Genomic DNA, 21138 nt, shown 5'->3' with positions numbered 1-21138 from the left:
ACATGAAGGAAACAAATGAGGGAGACAGGGAAAGGGGGAGGACAGAAGGAGGAAAGGAGAGGGCAAGAAGAGAGGGAGGAGCAAGACAGCCTTGCCAGAAACAGGATTTATTTGTGCTAAGCCCTTAAATAGAGTTACAGATATGGCATTAATAGATATACAATTTAAATAAATCAGCTGCTGGGAAACAGAAATGTTATGCAACAGAAGCAAATAACTGGTTCAGTGATCACTGGAATTAATGAGCCCTGAGTTTCAATGTATTTAGATTTTCTGGAGGGTGCCATTTTTAACTGAATTCTTCTAAGGCAGCTGCGTAAGTGCATCTCTTGTCAAAGAACAGACAATCTACACAAGATAGAAATACTCTCTATGGTTTGGATTATTCTTCTTTTTGTTCAGTGATGTGCAGCTTCAGACTGAACTGGGGTAATAAAAGTTGAGAAACCTGTCCAACAAGTGTTTTTGAAATTAGCAGGATTCCATGAGAAGTTTTGGGTTTGCTGAGTTCTTGTTCACTAGACCTAGGTATTGAATTCAAAGTGAAACAGTTATCCGGTATTGTAACCAAAGTATTTAGGTGCATTTTTCCAAATTCTCCACATGGCTCCTATTTATTATTGTTTGTATTGTTTCTGATAAAAACTGTATCAGAAATCTAGTGAAAGAATTCAGAATAATTAGATATTTGCAACCTTTGTCATTAATAACATCTGGTTTTCTGAAAATGCTACGGATTATAAACCCACCAACTGACTGCTTATAGAAATATCAGTTATAGACAATTCCTGGTTTTGATTTTGGTCTTTTGAATCTCAGTAATTTGATTTAGAACTCAACAATTTGATGATCATATGTTCCTATTTCATACCAAATCCATGGAAGTAAGTGGCTTAACAGGTAATACATTTGGTTAACACACCTTTCAATCCAATAAAATGAAAATATTTCTTTCTATTGATTTCCATGAAGGCTTCATGGAAATCAATAGCTTTATAAAAGCTGGTATTTGCTGATAGTCTTCTCGACTCCAGCTGCAAATCCAATTGGATTTTTTCCTAATGAGATTGATACATTGCCCTTACTCTGAATCTCTGGAGTTATTTGAGACAAGCTAAGCAGTTTGCTGAAGACACAAAACAGAAGAGGTCAGGGGAAACACTTTCACTGTGCTGAAACTGGTACACAGAGTCCTCAGTCAACTCTTCCCCACACAGGACAGCAGTCCTACAATGATGGTGAAAGTGTCTCTAAAAGATGAAAATATCTTGGTCTAAAGAACTGCATTTTATCACTTTTCCCAGTAGCTGAGGTCAGCTGCATTTGCAACTACAGTTTTTGCCTAATTCTGTGAAAACTTCCTCTTCCATGTTACTTTCCTGAACACCATCAAAGCAGGAACTACTAAATATAATTTTTGAATTTATATTAGTTTAAGACAAGATATCAACTGAGCTTTAGACACCTAGAAGATTAAAGACAAACCAAAGGTTCATTTAAAAAATCAGCAACAGTAAAAATAACAAAGGATCAGTAATTTCTAATAGCTAATACTACTTATGTGGATTAGCAGTAAAATAAGCTGTTATAAAGGCTGTCTATAAATAGATCTTTAACAGCGTAATAAATTTGATAATTTCATTACATTTATTTCATGTAATAGTAAATAGAGTTACGCATGGAATCATGTATTATGAATTTAAATAAAAAATGTGTGCTTGAACGAGATCAGAAACGTACTTTTTTGTTTTGTTTTGTTCTGGTTTGTTTTGGGGGGGGTTGTTGTGGTTTTTTTTTACAGTTCTAATTGTTTAGACATAAAGGTCAAATAATCCCAGGAAAGGAATTGGGTCTTAACAAAGTTTAGAGAACATACAAGAGATTTAAGATTTGCATTCAATAAAGCACTCCATAAAGTGAACATGGTTTTTAATAACAGCCTTTCCAGCTCTTCAATGTTTTTTTCCAACAAGTTACCATGAAGATGATTCTTGACAAAGCTAATCATTAATACTAAGCACCTAGGACCAAAGAGTAAAGAATTTTTTTAGTAGTATATGGATAATTTAGTGGCTTATCAGACTTTATTGAACTTCACAGCAACCTGAGATTTTGAATAAAACTTTCTACCTGATTCACAAACAGTAGGCTGCTTGTGATTCTCAGCTGAACATGTATATTCCTTCAAAGATCCTGTGCTTTGACACTTCATTTAACTGAGATGACTTTCTCAATCCAGCAAGTGGATTGACTGGATTAGCAGTATTTTATTACTTCTAGAAAGTAATAAAAACAGGTTTTTCCTGTTCAAGATTTATCAGATGATTTCAAACATATTACAGAAGCATACTTTTAACTATGCAAAACTGAAAAAGTTCAAAACAATTTCCTACATGATTTAGTGCCAGATATTTTTATTCACATTTTCTATTGTTTTTTTTCAGTCTACTTTTGCAGTTTTAGGACGACATTTTTTACATCTTATTTAGGAAGGTTGCCTTTTTTATTCAGATGAAGTCCATATATGTTTAGAAAATAATTTCTGTGGTACAACAGATGACAACTTGCCAGGAAATGAAAAACCTGAAATGATTCAACAAAGGACTCAAAATTTCATAAACTTGCTGGCATGAAAGAAAGGATTTTGAAACTCTTTCCTGTACAAGCTGCTCCCTCTGATACACATTTTTTTTCTCATTGTGAGAAAATATCATTAGGTATAAGTGAACTTTCCCCTTTTTCTGCACAGATTTTTTGCATGCCTCTCTTGACAGAAGAATAGTAATGGGAAACACGGGAATGACAGAAAATGCCTCACTCTTACTATCCTTGTAAATGCAACTAAAAATGTATTAGCAAGCAAATGTATTAGCAAATGTATTTGTCCTTGATGGATCAAAGAAATTTTCACTTAGGAGCAGTTTCTGTTTACGGATCCAGCATTTTTGAAACTCTCACACACGAAATTTTACCGATTGTTTCAGAGACTGATCCCGGCCAGCCCCGGGGCAAATGCAAAGCAAAAGAAGTTTATTTAATCCGATTTCCCAAGGAAATCTGATTTTGCTCATGGATCAGTTTTTGCTCATGGATCTTCTGCCGTCTGGTGGGATCAGGTTCAGACCCTTGCAGAGAATCCTGCGTGCCATAGCAGGCAGCTGCAGCAGTGGGTTCCGGGGAGGAACTGTGGTTTGGATGAGTCCAGCGAAGCAGCTGTGCTCAGTTTCAGCCAGGAAAGAGTTAAGGAGCTCCGTGTTCCCCTGTGCCCGGGAGGCAGCCTTTGTGTTTAACATTGGCAGGGGCTCAGTTCGGGCTGGAGGTTTGTTTTAATTGGGGGAGGGGGCAGTGAAGAGGGGACGCTCCGACTTCTTCACTCTGTCTCTCTCGTTCACTGATTCAGCGGAGGTGGGGATTTTCAATTCCACCCAGTCAGACGCAGGCAGGAGGATCTGGTAAGACTATCCCAGGAAAAGCCACTCCGAAGGAATTCTCCGAGGCGGCGGCGGCAGCCGCAGCATGAGGGTGAGCCGGGCGGGGAGGCGCGGCGGGGGGAAGTGCGGGATGCTGCGGGAGCCCCATCCCCATCCCACGCCGGGAACAGCCCGGCCCGAGCCGCGGGCACCTCCGCACCGCTGGGAACGCCCCGGACAAGGATTCGGGGCCGGTGGTGCGCCTCTGTGTGCGGGTGTGAGCGTGAGAGACAGAGGGAGGGAGAGAGAACAAGAGACGGGCACAAGGCAGCCTGGGGGAACTGCTATTCCATAAAGTTCAGCAATGTATGGATCTTGCCAGAGGCTCTCTGTATAGGCGGCAGGGCAGGCAGCACTGCTTTGCCAGTGCGTGCTGGAATTGATCCTTCGCTGGCGGAGCAAGGAGCGTGTTTCCTCTCGCCTTGGAGAAGGAGCAGCGGGCGGCTTCCCCGGCAGCGCTCGCTGGGAGCAGCCCAGAGAATCCCCCTTGCCGGCGTCGTTCCCTTCGGTGCCTTGCTGCCCTGCTCCGCTTCATTTGCTCCTGTTCACATCTCAGCTGCCTTGCACTCGTCAAGAACTGTTAGCATCTTAGCTGGTCTTTGGAACAATTTCTTTTCCACTAGTACGGTCTCTTCTTGCGAACCTCGGCATGGGAATTTTTTTGGTTTGGTACTCCAGGCAAGTCAGGAATTCAGTTCCCCGCATCCGCGGCTGCAGGCACAACACAGGCGGGTGGCTCCCACATTCACAGAGCATCCTCACACCCTCCAGGTACCCGGGTTGCCTGCGTGAAGGACAGTCCTAGATTACCTTATCACAGAAAGTTATCAGGGATGCCAGTGTGTTACTCATATGAGGCAGACTGCATGTTATATTCTGCAACAAGATAAACACTTTAAAAATATTCACAGAGGAATGAAGGGCTGTCAGGAACCTATAAAAAAAGTACCCTTAGTAGTTAGCCTATTAAAAACTTTCTCGTTTTTCTTCTAAGGCAAAAGTTTCTTCCGGGAGAGGGAAGAGATGGTAAATGGCAATTTTGTTCGCAGCCATGCTGCCACCATGTTTATATGATACATACATCAATTTTCACAAAAAGGGTCACCAAGTAAGGAGGAAACTAATATAACTACTAAAACATAGGGTTATGGTTTCTATTCATAGCTTTATCACATTTCCTTGGGAAAGCCATTAATAGTGATACATGTTTCCCATTGGTAAATTAAAGAACCATAATCAAAGAAAATAATACAAGTATTAATCCTTGCCTGAAAAGAATTACAGCCAAACATCTCTGTTGTTTCTGGTAAGATTTAGAAACCTAAAGTGAAAACACTTGGACCATGCTGCTGCTGTATGTCCTGAGATACTGTCATAACCAGCATTTAATTTAATTAAATAACGAAGGATTTACTATTTAGTATGTTAAACTTTGAAATTAACTCCATGGAAACTCACAGTTGACCAGTTCCTGAACTCCAATACAGCAGTACAAGGATTGAAAGGCGGATCCCTGGTCTGTGAGGCACAGCACTCTGCATGCCAGACAGGAATACTCGGGTCAGCATCGCATCTGCTGCTCCACAGAGGTACACACACTTCCACAGACCACATACAACAGGAGCCTGCAATACCAGTAAATATTTATACTCTGCCTGCTCCAGAAGTACTATCAGTAACTTTTCTCCCTCCTTCTCTGGTAAACGTCTTGCTATAAACTCTGATTTAACAGCCCCACAGGGAATGAAATTAGGATTCATTTATTTAAAAGGATCCTCCCAAATTCTTCAGACGAGTCCCTGGAAATCAGAAAGTTATAAATACTTAATTTGCAACTCTTCTTTTGTCAACACTGCAGCACTTTGTCTTGTTTTGTAGACACCAACCATGTTAAAAAAAAAATAAAAATCTTAATCTTAAATTAAACCAAGGCTTCAGGAAAATGCACTTAAATGGCATCCCTGGTTTCACTGGAGGTTTGGTATTTACAAATCCAGTGGCAGTGGTTACACACAGGCAGTCACACTTACTAGGGCAGGATTCTATGATGCTTTCTTCCCTACCTGGAAATGTCATGAGTTGTTGCTTAGAATACTAAACCAAGTATTTTTTTATCCTTAAAGAGCTTAATTTTTTATTATTAACTTCACTGTGGCTAAGTACTGAGCATGAGTTGCAATTACATTCAGAACCAGATGACAGAGTTTGAAGGTATTTTCCTGGCCAGAGATCTATCCTAGGACTATAAAATCTTCCTCCTAATATTTAGGGATTTTGGATCTAGTCTGGATTTTGGATCTGGTCCAGATTTTGATTTCAAATACATGTCTTATCAGTTTTCATTTGAAATCCAGATAATAAGTCAGACAAAAATAATGTAAAGTCTAATTGTTGCAGGAACTCAAAAATACTCAGAAAATTGATGAATTTGCTGCCTTTAATTTTTAATGTAGTGCCTTTACCTTTCATTGTCAAAGAAAAAAATAATAAGTTCTTCTTTAGCTAAAATACCATTTAGCAGTCTCCGAGAGAGGTCGACTCCAAGACTATATTTCAAAACAGAATTTCATCCCCCTTATTTTTTCCATCCCTATACAAATTCTGTTTCAGCAGCGTTTTGTGGGATCTTATTTGCATAGGCTATCACTTGAGGAAATTTTTGTGTTTGCCTCTTGTCAGACAGGTAATGGGGGTAATCTAGATTTCAGAGCAGCACAGTGAGTATAAACAGGTGTTTATCCATATGTGCTGCAGAGGCTGAACATTCAGATACCTTCCCTAAGTAGAAACAGGATGTGTTAGACTACCTGTTGTACTGACTCTGTGGTTTTTTTCCTTTTCTTTTTTTGCTTACAGTTTCTCTCTGCAGGTGAAAAAGTGAGAAGTATCTCACTGAAATACTAAAGAAAAAAAAACCCAAAACACTTGTCTCACTGAATTTACTCATTGGGGACTTCAGGATGGAAGCATTGTGTTTAAGAGTTTCCTTGCTGCTGCTGGTCCCGGGATTTGTCCTCAGTGACAGCTCTGACAGAGACGTTTCCAACAGGAGTGACTTGGGAAACCCCCTTTCCACCTTCTCAGGGATGGAATCCAGCATTCTCCTCACCACCATGCAGCCCCCGGTGTCCAACCAAACTGTCAAATGCTCCCAGCAGACTAAGATTGCTGAAACTTTCAAATACATCAACACCGTGGTGTCCTGTGCTATTTTCATCATTGGGATGGTTGGGAATGCAACTCTGCTGAGGATCATTTACCAGAACAAGTGCATGAGGAACGGCCCGAACGCACTGATAGCCAGCCTGGCACTGGGAGACCTTATCTACATCGTCATTGACATCCCCATCATCGTCTACAAGGTAGGACACCACCACCCATTCCAGCTGCAGCTCCTTGCCGCTTCCCTGGCTGTTCTCTGTGTTTCCTCCTCTATTTAGTGCTCTTTTGTCAATGAATAGTGCACTTAAGGAAACAATACAACTCCTTTTTGTTCTGCAACAAACCCCTTGCTCTCAGGTCTCTCCTCCATCAAGAAAAAGTGTTTCTCCCGTTAAAGATAATGTAGCTCTTAGCTCCTAACCCAAGTGTGGCCTTGGGAATTTCAGAGGAGCTCTTCATTTCTCATAGCTGCTACAGCTAGCAAAAGAATTTATGAGGGAAGACTTTTTATAAACTGTTCTCCTCCTTGATGAACTAGCTGCTATTTTTATATTGTCCAATCCTTACTTTATATTTTCACAGAAAATACTCCCTGTGATATGCAGGCTTCATATTATGACTTTGAAGGAAGAGGTTACGTCAGTTAAGTTGAGCTTAAAGTTTTCATTTAATATTCATTAATAGCAGATTCTCAAAATCATTCCAATTATATCACAGACCATTTCTGAAATATTAAATTTCATCTGGATTTGTCAAAGTGTAAAAAGGCTCCTCAGCAATTCTTTTATTCAGTATAAAGTTATCTTCTCCCAGTGTTTTGATTTTCCAATTTAATTAAACAAAGCCATTAAAGCAGTGCTTTTTTATTGGTACAGTTTATGTTTACAGATATAATTCAAGCCAGAACATGCTTGAGTGAGCAGAACTGAGCCCTTTTTAAATATATTTCATTGATATTAACTTAGAATCATCATAGAAAATAATCTTAGAATTATCTTATAAAATCATCAAAGAATTTTGTAAGCTTGTACCTGCCTCTTTGTGGACCATACACAGGTGCATAGCTGACAGGATATTTGACTTTTTCTTTCTTTTTTTCAGTAGAAACATTAAGAGTTTTATTTACAAACACTAAGTCATATAATATATATGTCATATAATTAAGAAAAAGTGTTGTTCACAATTTCAGCCCTTAAAGATTCAAATTACTTTTATTTACATGTGTTTTATATTTTAATGCATTTAAATGCATGGTTTTATAATAACTGGTGCCCTGTGGTTTCAAACTGGATTTTAAAACTAAGGAAACAATGATTTTAAAACATTCATTTTGCATCTCTATAACACTGACATCATAACTGCATTATAACTCAGGTATTCATAGGACAAGATAATAAAATTTGAATTAATTAATGGGAAAAATTCTATGTGCATGTATTACATTTGTACAGAGGCACTGGGAGCCTGTTAAAATTGTACACTTGTCTACCCAGCCAGGAGGAAGAGGTGGACAATTTATTCTATAAGCAGCTGGAGAATGTTTCAGGATCACCAGCCCTTGTTTTTGTAGAACCTACCACACATCTGCTGGGAACTTAATACAGCAGAAAAGAGGCAGTCCAGGAAGTTCTTAGAGTGTGTGGAGAAGAACTTTTGTCACAGCTGGTGAGCGAGCCCACCAGAGGAGGGACTGTGTTAGACCTGTTGTTTGCAAACAGAGATGGGCTGGTGGGAGATGAGGTGGTTGGAGGCCGCTTGGGGCAGAGTGATCATGAAATTATAGAGTTCTTGATATTTGGTGAAATCAGGAGGAACATGAATAAGACTTTTACATTGGACTTCCAGAGGGCAGACTTTGGCCTGTTTAGGAGACTTAATCAGAGAGCTTCATGGGAAGTAGCCCTTAAAAACAAATGAGTTCAGGAAAGGTGGGTGCGCTTCAAAACAGAGATCTTGAGGGCCCAGGAACAGACTGTCCCTGTGTGCTGAAAGATGAGTCAACAAGGCAAACCTCCAGCCTGGATGGGCAACGACATTTTGAAGGAACTCAGGAATAAAAAGAGAATGTATCATCCTTGGAAGGAGGGTAGGGTCTCTCAGGAATTATTAAAGGGGTTTGCTAGGGCACGTAGCAAAAAAGTTAAGGGAGATCAAAGCTCAGCTCAAACTTAACTCGGCAACTTTCATAAAGGATAATAAAAAATGTTTTTACAAATATATTAACAGCAAAAGGAAGGGTAAGACCAACTTTTGTTCTCTACTGGATGCAGGTGGGAACTCAGTAACTACAGATGAGGAGAAGGTGAAAGTGCTTAACGCTTTCTTTGCCTCAGTCTTTAGTGGGAAGTTGGCTTGTCCTCAGGACAGCTGTCCTCCTGGGCTGGTAGATGGCACCAGGGAACAGAATGGTTCCCCTGCTATCCAGGAGGAGGCAGTCAGAGAACTGCTGAGCAGCTTGGATGCTCATAAATCCATGGCAGCACATGGGATCCACCCCAGGGTGATGAGAGAGCTGGCAGATGAGCTTGTGAAGCTGCTCTCCATCATTTACCAACAGTCCTGGCTCACTGGTGAGGTTCCAAAGGACTGAAAGCTGGCCAATGTGATGCCCATTCACAAAAAGGGGGGAAGGAGGATCCCAGTAATTACAGGCTAATTAGCCTGACCTCTGTACCAGGTAAGGTTATGGAACAATTTATACTGGATGTCATCACGCAGCACCTACAGGATGGCCGGGGTGTCAGACCCAGCCAACAGGGGTTTAGGAGAGGTAGGTCGTGTGTGACCTGCCTGGTCCTCCTTTTATGACCAAGTGACCTGCCTGGTAGATGCAAGAAAGACAGAGGATGTTGTCTATTTGGACTTCAGCAAGGCCTTTGGCACTGTCTCCCACAGCACACTCCTGGAAAAACTGCAGCTCATGGCTTGGACAGGAGCACTCTGTGCTGGGTTAGGAACTGGCTGGATGGCCAGGCCCAGAGTGGTGGTGAATATTGGTGCATCCAGCTGGGGCCAGTCACCAGTGGTGTCCCTCAGGGGTCTGTGCTGGGACCTGTTCAATATCTTTATTGATGACATGGATGAGGGTATTGAGTCCTTCATTAGTAAATTTGCAGGCTAAGCTGGGAGCGTGTGTCAATCTGTTGGAAGGTAAGAGGGCTCTGCAGAGAGACGTGGAATGGTTGGACGGATGGGCAGAGTCCAGTAAGAGGAAGTTTAGCAAGTCCAAGTGCCAAGTCCCGCATTTTGGCCACAATAACCCCCTGCAATGCTAGAGGCTGGGAACAGTGTGGCTGGACCATGCCCAGGCAGAAAGGGACTGGGGGTGCTGGTGACAGCAGCTGAACATGAGCCAGCAGTGTGCCCTGGTGGCCAATGGCATCCTGGCCTGGATCAGGAACAGTGTGGCAGCAGGAGCAGGGAGGTCATCCTTCCCCTGTACTCAGCACTGGTGAGGTCACACCTGGAGTGCTGTGCCCAGCTCTGATCCCTCAGTTTGGGAAGGATGTTGAGATGCTGGAGCGTGTCCAGAGGAGGGAACAAGGCTGGAGAGGGGCTTGGAACACAAACCCTGTGAGGAACGACTGAGGGAGCTGGGGGTGTTTAGCCTGGAGAAAAGGAGACTCAGGGGTGACCTAATCACTCTGTACAGCTTCCTGAAAGGTGGCTGTAGTCAGGTGGGGGTTGGTCTCTTTCTCCAGGCAGCAGCAGAACCAGAGGACACAGTCTCAAACTGTGTCAAGGGAAATATAGGCTGGATAGCAGGAAAAAGCTTTTCTACAGAAACAGTGATAAAGTACTGGAATTGTCTGCCTGGTGATGTGGTGGAGTCACCATCCCTGGATGTGTTTAAGAAAAGACTGGATGTGACACTCAGTGCCATGGTTTAGTTGAGGTGTTAGGGCATGGGTTGGACTTGATGATCTTGAAGGTCTCTTCCAGCCCAGTGATTCTGTGACATTATCTATGGTGAAATGCAGCACCTGGTTCTGATCTTCCAGTGGTATATATTACAGATAAGTCTTTTAAGTTTAAATGGGTTTAATATAGCATGAATTTGAAACTAGGTTGACTGTAAATTATTATGGATATGATTTAATGGGAATACTAGTTTACACTTTTCAATATTCTACCTGGGAAGTTAAATTGTCAATTAGTTGATAAGCTATCTGTAGAGTATTTTGGATTAACAAGTTGATGAGAAAGATTAGCTTCCTGATTTGAGATCCTCCTGTCTTCCACAGCAGGGTGAATGCCTTATGAGACATCAGACTGGGGTTCTTAGCTGGACTCAGAGTCTACACAAGGCCAGGCTGGATGGGGCTCTGAGCAACCTGGGCTAGTGGGAGGTGTCCATCCCTGTCCCATCCCTGTCCATGCGACTGGAACTGGATGATGTTTAAGGTCCCTTCCAACTCAAACTATTCAGTGATTCTATGAGTGCACCTCCCATGATGTATTACAGTTTCCTCCCTAGTAAATTGCTCTTATGTCTTTATGGATAATTGCTAAGGCAGCATTGTCACTCTCATGGTATATCTGACAGTACATTTTAAGGAAATATAGCATGAGTTCTTTTCAGAGTCAAGTTCAAACAAAGAACAAGAATTTTATTTCACAATTTTTTCTAACCTTTCAAGAGCTCTGCTTCTTTTTTGCAAAGAGGAATGGAAATCTGGAATTAATTATGCCTTTCAGAATTGCCTTTTGATGGTCTTCTGAAAATTCTTTGGAAGTTTAGTTGAAAGTAACAAACAAATTTTTTATATTCACTTTATTATTTTGCAATGTATTTTTTCCTATTATTTTTCTCTCAGTTCTCTGGAATTCCATAGGTGCATTTGTCTTGGTATATCTTACATGATGAGCTGAACTATGGTTCTGATTTGATGAATGAAATTTCCTTAGCATACATGAGAAATTATTTCTGTGCTGCAGAGAAGTATTGGATAAATAAAGGCTATGACCAAAACTGCAACCCCTTGACACCAATGTCACCAATGTAAGAAGGCAGAATTAAAATAAACTTTAAAGCTTAATTCTAGCTTTTAGTTATTTTTCAGTTATTTAACTTTCAGAATAAATTACTTATAAATTACTACATACAACCACCTTGTTGTCTGAGGTTTGCTGCAAGAATTTATGGCTTTGGTATATCTGATAAGAAATGCAATTATTATTATTATTATTATTATAGTCCATTTTTCATATGAACCATTCAGTAACGTGGATGTTTACATTAGGAGTTGTGTTTAGTTTGTCAAATGCCATTTCTGTTTGCACCACTAGGGATCCTAAAATCTGTGTCATCTTTCAGCTCCTCTTGTTGAGTGACAGTGAAGAGTGGCCCCTGGAAATATGACGATTCGATAATTGAAGTGATAGGCTTTTAAGGAAAAAAAAAAATCAAGTGTTTTTATTTTTGTTAGAAAGTAATTTATACCCTTCAGAACTTTATTTTAAAAGATTCTTTTAGTTTCAGGGTCAGCCTCATGTTGAACCATATATTTGTATCCTACATATAAGTGGTTTCAAACACTTCATACCTTTAGGTCAGACCTTCATTTTTAGGACAAAAGAGGTCTGAAATCAGATTAAACAATCATTCATCTGCATATTAAAATAACAAATGGTAGAGTGTTAAGATGGTCACATTGTGTAGAAAAATGTGTAATACCTGGAATTATTATTGAATATCAGAAACAGTTATAATCACTTTCCTGAAACGTGTGTACTTAACTATTAACTATTTTGATACTACTTTCAAAAGAGAAGTAGATAATGCTGCTGGTACTCAAATCCATTTTTCAAACCCTTAAAAAGAAGCAGGTATAAAATTGTATTAACTGGCAATGTTAGATCCCAGGAGAATTGAGTCCTTTATACTATTATGCATTTACACAATTAACAAAGATATGATCCTGGGAAAAAAGTAATTATGTAATTTATGTCAACTGAAGATGTGGTCACAGGTGTTTGATGTTTTTAACCTTTCTTTGTGGTACAGTAGGCTCAAAAACTCACTCCTTACTTTCTCCAATTACTGTAATTATATAGTGGAATCCCCTTATTCTTAAGTAGATTGCTTAAGTGAGTAATATTTACTGTCCTTTGAAGACGTTCTGGATGTGTTAAAGCTCCATTACATTTAATTACCACATTATATCCACTTGAAGTATCAAATCAATCTTAAAAATCTTAATAAATTGAGTTTTTCAGGAAGGGTGACAGTTATAAATCCAATCTTAATGGACTAAACTAAGGCAATTTAATTTTCAATCACATTTTTATACCACCGGGACCCAAATAGTCTCCTTTTTACCCAAAACATACCCATCTCAGACATTCAAGATGTTAAAGTCTAAACCTCTATATGAGTAAAAATTATTTCTCTGCAGGGAAAAGAAGACCAGAAAATAAAAGTTTCATATTTTACACAGCTGTAGAGGTAGGGTTAAGGCTTTGAAGAAGAGACGGGTTCCTTTTCTTGTATCAGGTGGCATTAGCACATAACAGAAAGCTGCTGATCACCTGCATTACCCATCACTGCCATGTGCATTTTTTAGCAAACAAATTCAGATGCAAAGCAGGAAACTTCTTTAGGGGGCTGCTTTCCATAAAGGCATTACATTAGCAGTACAAAGGCAGCAGCAGAATAGCCACAGCACCAGTGCTGGCTTGGCTGCTCTGAGCTCTGGCAGACCCTTATGGCTGTTCCTGCTGCTGCTCTCATGGCTGGAGCACAGCAGAACAGCAACAACAACAGGTACTCACCACAGACACTGCTGGCCACTGCTCTTTCCTGAGCTCCTGGAGCTTGAAACACTCTAGATCAAGGCTCTCAGCCTTAGAATGGCAAAATTTTAACTGTTATTGGGAAGTCCTCAGCTGTCTCTGCTTCCAGTTTTATGCACTTTAGAGGAAAACATAAAAATGGTTCTATTTATTGGAAACTGGCCTAAAAAGGGCTGACATAAACTGCACTGCCTTAGATCAGAATATGCTTAACTCCTTAAACCATTAGTTTACAAAGTAGATGAAGCAAATTAGGCATCTTTTAACTTGTTTCTTTAATAATATTTTCTTAGCAATTTTACTGTTATAAAGTGGAAGGCATCTACCCAGGAAAAAATCAATCGTTCACTGCTCAGACAGCTCAAGGAGATGTTTTCTTGAATAAAACAGGAGGATTTTCAGTTTGTTAATTGGTATTCACGCTTACTTAGTTGCAACATTATCTAAATCTGAGTAGTCCACCCAGAACATTAAAAATCTAAATATAGAAGGTACCTGACAGCAAGCAAACATGTTCCTCCATTCTGTCATCAGTAAAGGAAGACTCAGCTAAAGCATTTCTAGTCATGGACAATTTTTAGCATCAGAGCACGTGCGTAAATGTCAGAGCAATCCCTTCTGAATCAGAAATTATTTGGCATATCTGAATTCCTTCAACAACAGAATTAATAATTATACCTGCATGGGGATGCTAATTAGCCACATTGGCACTGATTTGTATCTGACAGCTGATAGAACAAGTGGCATCTTTTGTGCCAAAGGAGTATAAAGCCAAGTCAACACCACACAAAAAGGTAGAAAAGATACCCTTCTTTAAAGGCAGAATTTTTCATATGTATAGTGCGTATTTCTCAATGAAGTACCAACACAAGAAGGAAACTCTGAGGCCTCAGAACAACTACATTCTGGTTTTCAAGAAATTCTTATCAGGGATTCCAAGGGGCAATGAATGGGTAGCCCAGTGTGATGCAGAAACCCACAGAACCTGCTCCACACAGGACCTATTTTTTCAGGTGTATGTCTCCATGTAGTGACCAAACACAGCAGAAATCCAGAGGCAGCACAGGAATTGATCACTGAGTCCTGAAAGCAGAAATTTCCCAAAATGGAGCAGGAAACAGAAATCCATCAGGAATCTGTTCTATTTACAAACTGCCACTTCCCAGCAGAGCAAAATGCGCATACCAGGGTAGCAGTCAATGAAGAGATTTTATATTCTAGGTCTTAGTTCAAGATCCACTCTGCCTTTAACTCAAGGCTGTTCTTTGGGGAGTGGGACATATGTTCCCATCAATGCACAGCTCCTCCCTCATCTTCAACTCATCTCATGCTTGCCTTGCTGCTCTGTGGATTTGAAATAGTGTACAGTACTTAGCGACTTTAGGTTTAAGAGAATATTTTAGTGTATTTTCTGTCTTTATTTCTCGACCATCTGAACTCTACAGATAACAAGGAATTGTTTTGATTGTGCATATTCAGGGCTTATGGGTTCTGCAGTAACTTCTTAGAAATCCTGTCACTCTTTTTAGCAGCACACAAAAGAAAACACAGCTGGAAGAACAACAAAAGAAATATTATGCCCAGGGATTGAAAAAATTCCTTTCAACAAATCACCATGCACATAAGCACACCTTGCAGCTCATTTCCCTGAAGAAGAGCAGCTCAGCCTGAGAAACAGTTTACCTAACAGGATGGGAAGATAGCCAACACCATGGAAAGTAATCCTGCTTTGTAAACAGCAAAAATACCACAGGGGAGATGCCTAGAGTTGTTAGGAATGTTTTACTGCTAAGTAGATTTTTTGTAATAAATATAAGCATTTTAACAAGAACCTAAAACTTAGGATTTCTTTTTCGTCCAGTTAGTTGAGCCAGAACATTTTGCTGCAAAACCAGGGCATTTGTTTCCTTACTTTTCAGGATTTCTTGAAGTATAATCTATTTTCCCTTGTGTAAAAACTATACATGCCCTTCCATAGCTGCCTAAGCAGGAGAAAAACACTGTAGGCATTCAGTGAATGGCATGAGACCCTTTGCTACCTTCACCTTTACTCAGCCGGGCTAAGATAAGCAAAATAGCAGAAAAAGCTCTGGCAGGGCAGTTCAGAGTAAAAAATGTCTTTGATGGTTCTTATGCATCCCCACATAACCTTTCTTTCTTCCAGGAAGAAAACCAGTCAGTCTTTTATCCACCCAAAGTGGAGAAAAGACAGTTCTTGGTTGTAGCAAAATCAGGAATGTATTTCCTGCAAAGAGTTGAAGTGATAGTGTGTTTTCTCTACCATGCCAGGGCTGTCAATCTAAGTATAAGGAAATAAACAAATTATCCCAAAGCTGGCAGAAGCTTGAACAATCACCTCACCATATACTCAGTACTGATCTTATGCCCTGCAGTATAAAGGCTACCCTTGTTCTTTGTTTTCCTCTACTCTTTGTTTTCTTCTAGTCACTGTCCTTTCAAAATCTGAGGTTTTTCACTTCAGCAGTGGGAAGGAATACTTAAAGACAGACTGTGTTCCTCTCCACCCTGACAGCTCTCCCTCTTTGCTGCAAAGTGGTGGAGCACAGCTGACTTGTGAAGCAAGAAATGGATGAGCTTTGTCCAGCAATGCAATTCTTTCCTGTATATATGGGTTTCAGAAAGAAGGGAAACGCTTGAAAACATGCAATGAATTCTTACCCTATGACATTTTATGAGGACAGAAGGGTCTTGTTCAGTCACCGCAACCAAAATACCACTGCTGAGGACTCAATACATCCTTATTCCTAACTAAGCAGTCTTACAGATCAGAGATAGGTGAGACACTTCAGTCAGAATCATCATCTTTTGTCACTTAATGCAGCAACTCAGTGGTACAGAACTTAGACACTTTTGTGCTGAGCCAGATATCTCCTAGATTCCACCCAAAATACCACCAGATACCTTGTCTGGCCCATGCCTTCAATCAGACAAGGGCATATATAATCGTAGAACACAATTTAATCTTTAAGCTGGCTTTATCCAGAGAGCTCAATATCTCCTAGAGAAAACTAGCCTTAAAAAAAAAAAAGGAAAAATAAAAGCCAGCAATATCAAATGTGCTGATGTAACAAAACCAAAAGAATTTCCCTTATCTTTCATTCTGGACTATGTGGCAAGGAAAGAAAATCACCCCAGACTACACTGCTTTTGTAACTGCTGCTCCCCAGTTAGGAGATGTTGGTGACTTACACAACTGGATTGTATCTACACAGACTATATCTGCTGGCTTGGTCCCTCTCTCCATTACTGCCCAAGTGTAATTTCAGTTGTGGAATAAAGAAGATATTTCTATTTTTCCTGAAGACAGAATAGAAGCTGACTTCCATGGTTGTGCCAGAGTTGTTCCAGCAGTATCATGGAACATTTCAATGCCATGAAACTCAGGAGAGTGTCCTAGATGGTGGCAGCATGAGGGACAATGCTTGTAAGGAACACAGTCCAGTTTCTGGGAAGAACACCTTGTGTGTCAGCACAACAATGGTCCCACATGGATATAGGAAGAGGCAGTCTCTAGAGCACTAGGATGAAATCAGAGCAGGAAAGGGCAGGTATGAAGCCTTTGCTGCCATCCTCAATGGCACATGGCAGACAGAGGGGACCTCCTGACATGCACTTGAGCTGAAGCAGTTTTAATAGAGGAGCTCAGAGACAGTTCCTATGCAGCACCCCAACAAGCCCATCTATTTTGGGCAGAGCTCCAGGGCCATCATCTGCCTACAAACACAGGATCAGCCTGACATGAGATAAACACTGTGGCTGCACATGAGCCTGCTCTGGGCAGCACTTATGTGGTGGGGTTACAGCATTCTCTCTTTCAGACTATATATAAATTGCTTGGGATGCACAGTGGGACTTGGTGTTTTGTACATCAGCTACCATACTGAGGGGGGTTAGAAAATAGCAGCAGCAGCAGCAGAATAAAATCAACGGAGTGACATTTAAAAATCACTGCAAAGGAATGTTCTCAGTGCTGATGTCTTGTTTGTCTTCAGCTGCAGCTCAGGGCAGAGAGGCCATATAAAGCAGCAGAGAAGGGAGGATGCTCAAGGAAGCTGTGGCTGGCTGTCTGGTCACTTTGTGAGTTTTTAAAGGGCAGTCTTGATTTCTGATTTCAGTGCAAAAATACATGTTGACCACACTCTTTTCTCAGGAATTGCACCACAATATGAAATACTCTTAAATTGCAGACTACACAAGGGAAAAGTGTGTTTCCTTTGCACATGACTTATTTTGAAACCTCAGAGATTTTGTAAGTGGGTTTGCAAAAGCACAGTCCACTTCCACAACTTATAGAGAACTGGGACATAAGTAGGAGCAATCAGTCTGATTTCTTCTATCCTAGAGCCTTGAGAGAAAATATAATTTTCTAGAATTTTATAATAATTTTGTTTCAATATTAAAATATGCAAAAGCAGTCAAAGGGCAAAGCCAGTAGTTCCAGTTCTTGTATTGCACCTAAGTAAATCAGGATTAATTAAATTAAATTCCTGGCTCCATTTTTTAAAATACAAAATAAATGTATTATTTCCTTCTGAAATTTCCATACCATGCTAGGGCAGAACAGAGGGAAATGGACTTGTTTTGATGCTAAAATTAGTAAAACTAAAGACAGGGTCAGATTTGCTGACTAAAAATATCTACAGAAGAAAAAATTGGCACCTGATCCAAGGGGAAGTAATGAATGCATAGCTGATGCCGAGTGATAATGGACTACACCCCCAGAAATGATTGCAAAGTGAATCTTGAAATCAAAAAAACTTATTTCTGGTCCCAGGGATTTTGATTAAAATACACTTGAAAAGAATGTCTAATGATTTGGTACTGAGATTACTTCAATTAGTGGAAAGTGTAAGAAACAAAAGGAATAAAATACTTTTAATCTCAAAAAAGGAGAGCTTCCTGGGGTGTGGGGTTGAAGCGTACATGCTGGAAGCATGGTAAAGCTTCCCCGTGAGGAGTAATGAGTTAGTGAACCTTTTTCAAGTACAACACTTTTCTTTTTGAAGCTAATATTTGCCTTGTAGTAGCAGAGTTTCACAGTCACTACAAAGTGCTTTCTCGTTTCTGCTGCTGGTGTAGCTACAGCCACAGTCAGGGCACTGAAATGAATAGGTGCCTTTCAGTTGCCTTTTAAAGTGTGATCTGTAATGATAAATGGGTTTGGGGGCTCTGGTTGGCACAGGGGATTGACAGAAGTCTGCTAGAGCTGCTTTTCCATGGCAGTGCCATTTATAATTTAGCCTTCCCAGACTGAGAACTACTCTGGTTTTACCCAAACCCAGCCAGGAGTTTGGAGCTGAAATTCCACGTGACTACAACATGGTTGAATTACTATGGGTGATCATCCCTTCTTTTTTCAACATTTTTGTGATAAAAACTAAAATCTCATATGAGAGTTCTAGGCAAAATGCAGGATATGCTCTGCAAACATTTGTTACACTATTGCAAACCTCTCTGGAAAGCAATTCTGCTGGAGTTTTCAATGTATTTCATTCAGTCTATAAATACAGATAGAATCAGAGGAACTAATCAAGAGCTTGCAGATATAAACTTATCACCTCTGCTGCTGAAGGTACTGCAGTTAAATCACCAATCCTAGCAATCCAATCCCTAGTCTTTTGAGAAAAGGGGAATTTCCTTTCATCAAATGTGACTATCCTAAACTGGGATACCACACCAAAGGTGCTTGCACTGTTCGATCCACAGTTTCCACCCAGCTGGCTGAAAGCAGTGAGTTGCTAAAACCTGTCCTGAAGTACAAGTAATCAAATGACATTAATATAATCCTAGAGAGACACAGGCAAAGTAGAGTGCATAGGTGCTTCCAGCAATTTTGAGATATCATTTGGGGGACAAAACCACAAGTAACTCAGCATTGTGATGAATGACTATAAAACAGAGGGAGTGCAAAAAATCCACTGCAGGACTATGAGGAGCAGATTAATTCCTACTTAGGTGGAATTTTGTGATAAACATCTATACACTACAGCAAAGTTCTCTGAAAAAACTCATGCTATGAAAATACAGAGAGGTAACATCTATCTTAATTTTGTGATAAACATCTATACACTACAGCAAAGTTCTCTGAAAAACTCATGCTATGAAAAAACAGAGAGGTAACATCTACCTGAACTAAGATAAAGATAGATGAGAATTTCAACTTCCCACAGTTGACATTTGTATTGCTAAAGGTCGTGATTATTAGCATACTTCAGATAAACAGTAATTTAAATAGAAATAAAATGTTTACTTTGAATACTGTAGTCCTGAGTTACAATCAGAATTTGTTTTTCTAATTCTACAATGAGAATACACCCACTTTTACCAGATAAGTGTGTTCCAAGACCTAAAAAATATTTCTAATCCTTGTGGTTGCAAAGCTAACTCTCAAAGCATGAACATCCTACCACTAAGAAAGCCTCAGCAGCAGAGACTTTGAGAAGAAGATGAACAAAATTGTAGTGCAAGAGCGAGGAGGTTTACTAACTTTGTTTTTAATAGAACTATTCATGAGGGCTGAAATATCCCTTACTTGAGTTAAAATAGCTAAATTGGGGCTCAGTACTTTGTATGTACTCAATTTTTATTAAGCACATTTCATTGAATGTACTCTGCCATTTTAATGTCAGCACAGGTAAAGGGTGATCTTCTGTGACTCTGCAGCCAGTTGTGGATTTGATTATCCTGAATAATTTTATGTCCTGTATTTTATATGTACACTTGCTACCAAAGACATGTTCAAAGCTTTAGCAGTTATAGCTGGAAATATTACTACTTATATGCTAATTCTTCACAACTATGCACATGAATCACTGTACTAATATTTATTATGTAAATGCCTCCTTGGAAATATTGCTCTAAGCCCCAGTCACTCACATCTTTCCAATGGATGCCTTTCTGTTGCCTTGAAGCACAGCCCACATGTTTGCACGGTTGTCCTTTAAAATGCAATATGGAACAAATTATGCATGCACAGTGTTTTCTTCACACTCCTCAGAGTCTGGCACTGAATATTGCCATGAGTTACTCAATGGTACATTTACCATGACAAGAATCTATTTGCGTGCAGCATCAGGACTTGGCTCTGAGGTATTTCATTATGGACCCTGAGTTATGTTTTGACTGCCTGGTTCTGGGACACAGCAATCACAACCATTTATGACAGGCTTGAGCTGGATTTTCATGATTCAGTACTGCTGGCAGGTTCACAATAATAAAAAAAATTAACAATGCAATTTAGTATTGCAACACCATGAGGTCAACATTTTATGTAAACTTTCAACTTCTGTGCTTCCACAGTAGCAGTTAGTTCCCAGATCCACTCAGTACTAAGGATATGCTTGAGTTAAGGAGAATTCAAGGTTACACTGGCTGCGTCTAAGACAGGAAATAACTGCAATTATGGCATACTTGCTAGGTTACTGTTTAAATATTCTGATTATTTTGTATCTTCTCTTTAGCTCCTCGCTCAGAAGTGGCCTTTTGGAAATACAGAATTTGGACAGTTTCTTTGCAAATTCCTTCCCTTTATCCAGAAGGCATCAGTGGGAATCACAGTCCTTAACCTGTGTGCCCTTAGTGTGGACAGGTACAGTATCCTTTACTCTTTTGCCACTGTTCTTGCACGTGCAGACTTCCTAAATCTGGGAGCACTGAGCATGGTCTTTTTAGCAGGCAGATTACAATACAG

General features: G+C 40.1%; 1 protein-coding gene across 2 annotated transcripts in view; it reads left to right on the top strand.

The window, feature by feature from the left end:
- The first annotated feature begins 3184 nt into the window (after positions 1 to 3184).
- The window catches only part of EDNRA (endothelin receptor type A), a 33151-nt gene continuing 15197 nt past the window's right edge, over positions 3185 to 21138 (top strand). The window contains exons 1-3 of one of the 2 annotated variants that reach the window (XM_039706401.1): positions 3185 to 3452; positions 6327 to 6832; positions 20909 to 21036. In XM_039706401.1, coding sequence (XP_039562335.1) covers positions 6431 to 6832; positions 20909 to 21036 — 530 coding nt within the window. In that variant the 5' untranslated portion in view covers positions 3185 to 3452; positions 6327 to 6430. Of the gene's footprint in view, positions 3523 to 6326; positions 6833 to 20908; positions 21037 to 21138 lie in introns of both variants that reach the window. The other variant, XM_039706400.1, reaches the window with a different exon arrangement.

The sequence above is a fragment of the Passer montanus genome, unplaced genomic scaffold, assembly GCF_014805655.1.
Source record: "Passer montanus isolate IOZ18808 unplaced genomic scaffold, ASM1480565v1 scaffold191, whole genome shotgun sequence".
Lineage (NCBI taxonomy): Eukaryota > Metazoa > Chordata > Aves > Passeriformes > Passeridae > Passer > Passer montanus.
The sequence above is the reverse complement of the archived record's forward strand: the minus strand, read 5'-3'. Positions and strand labels throughout refer to the sequence as shown.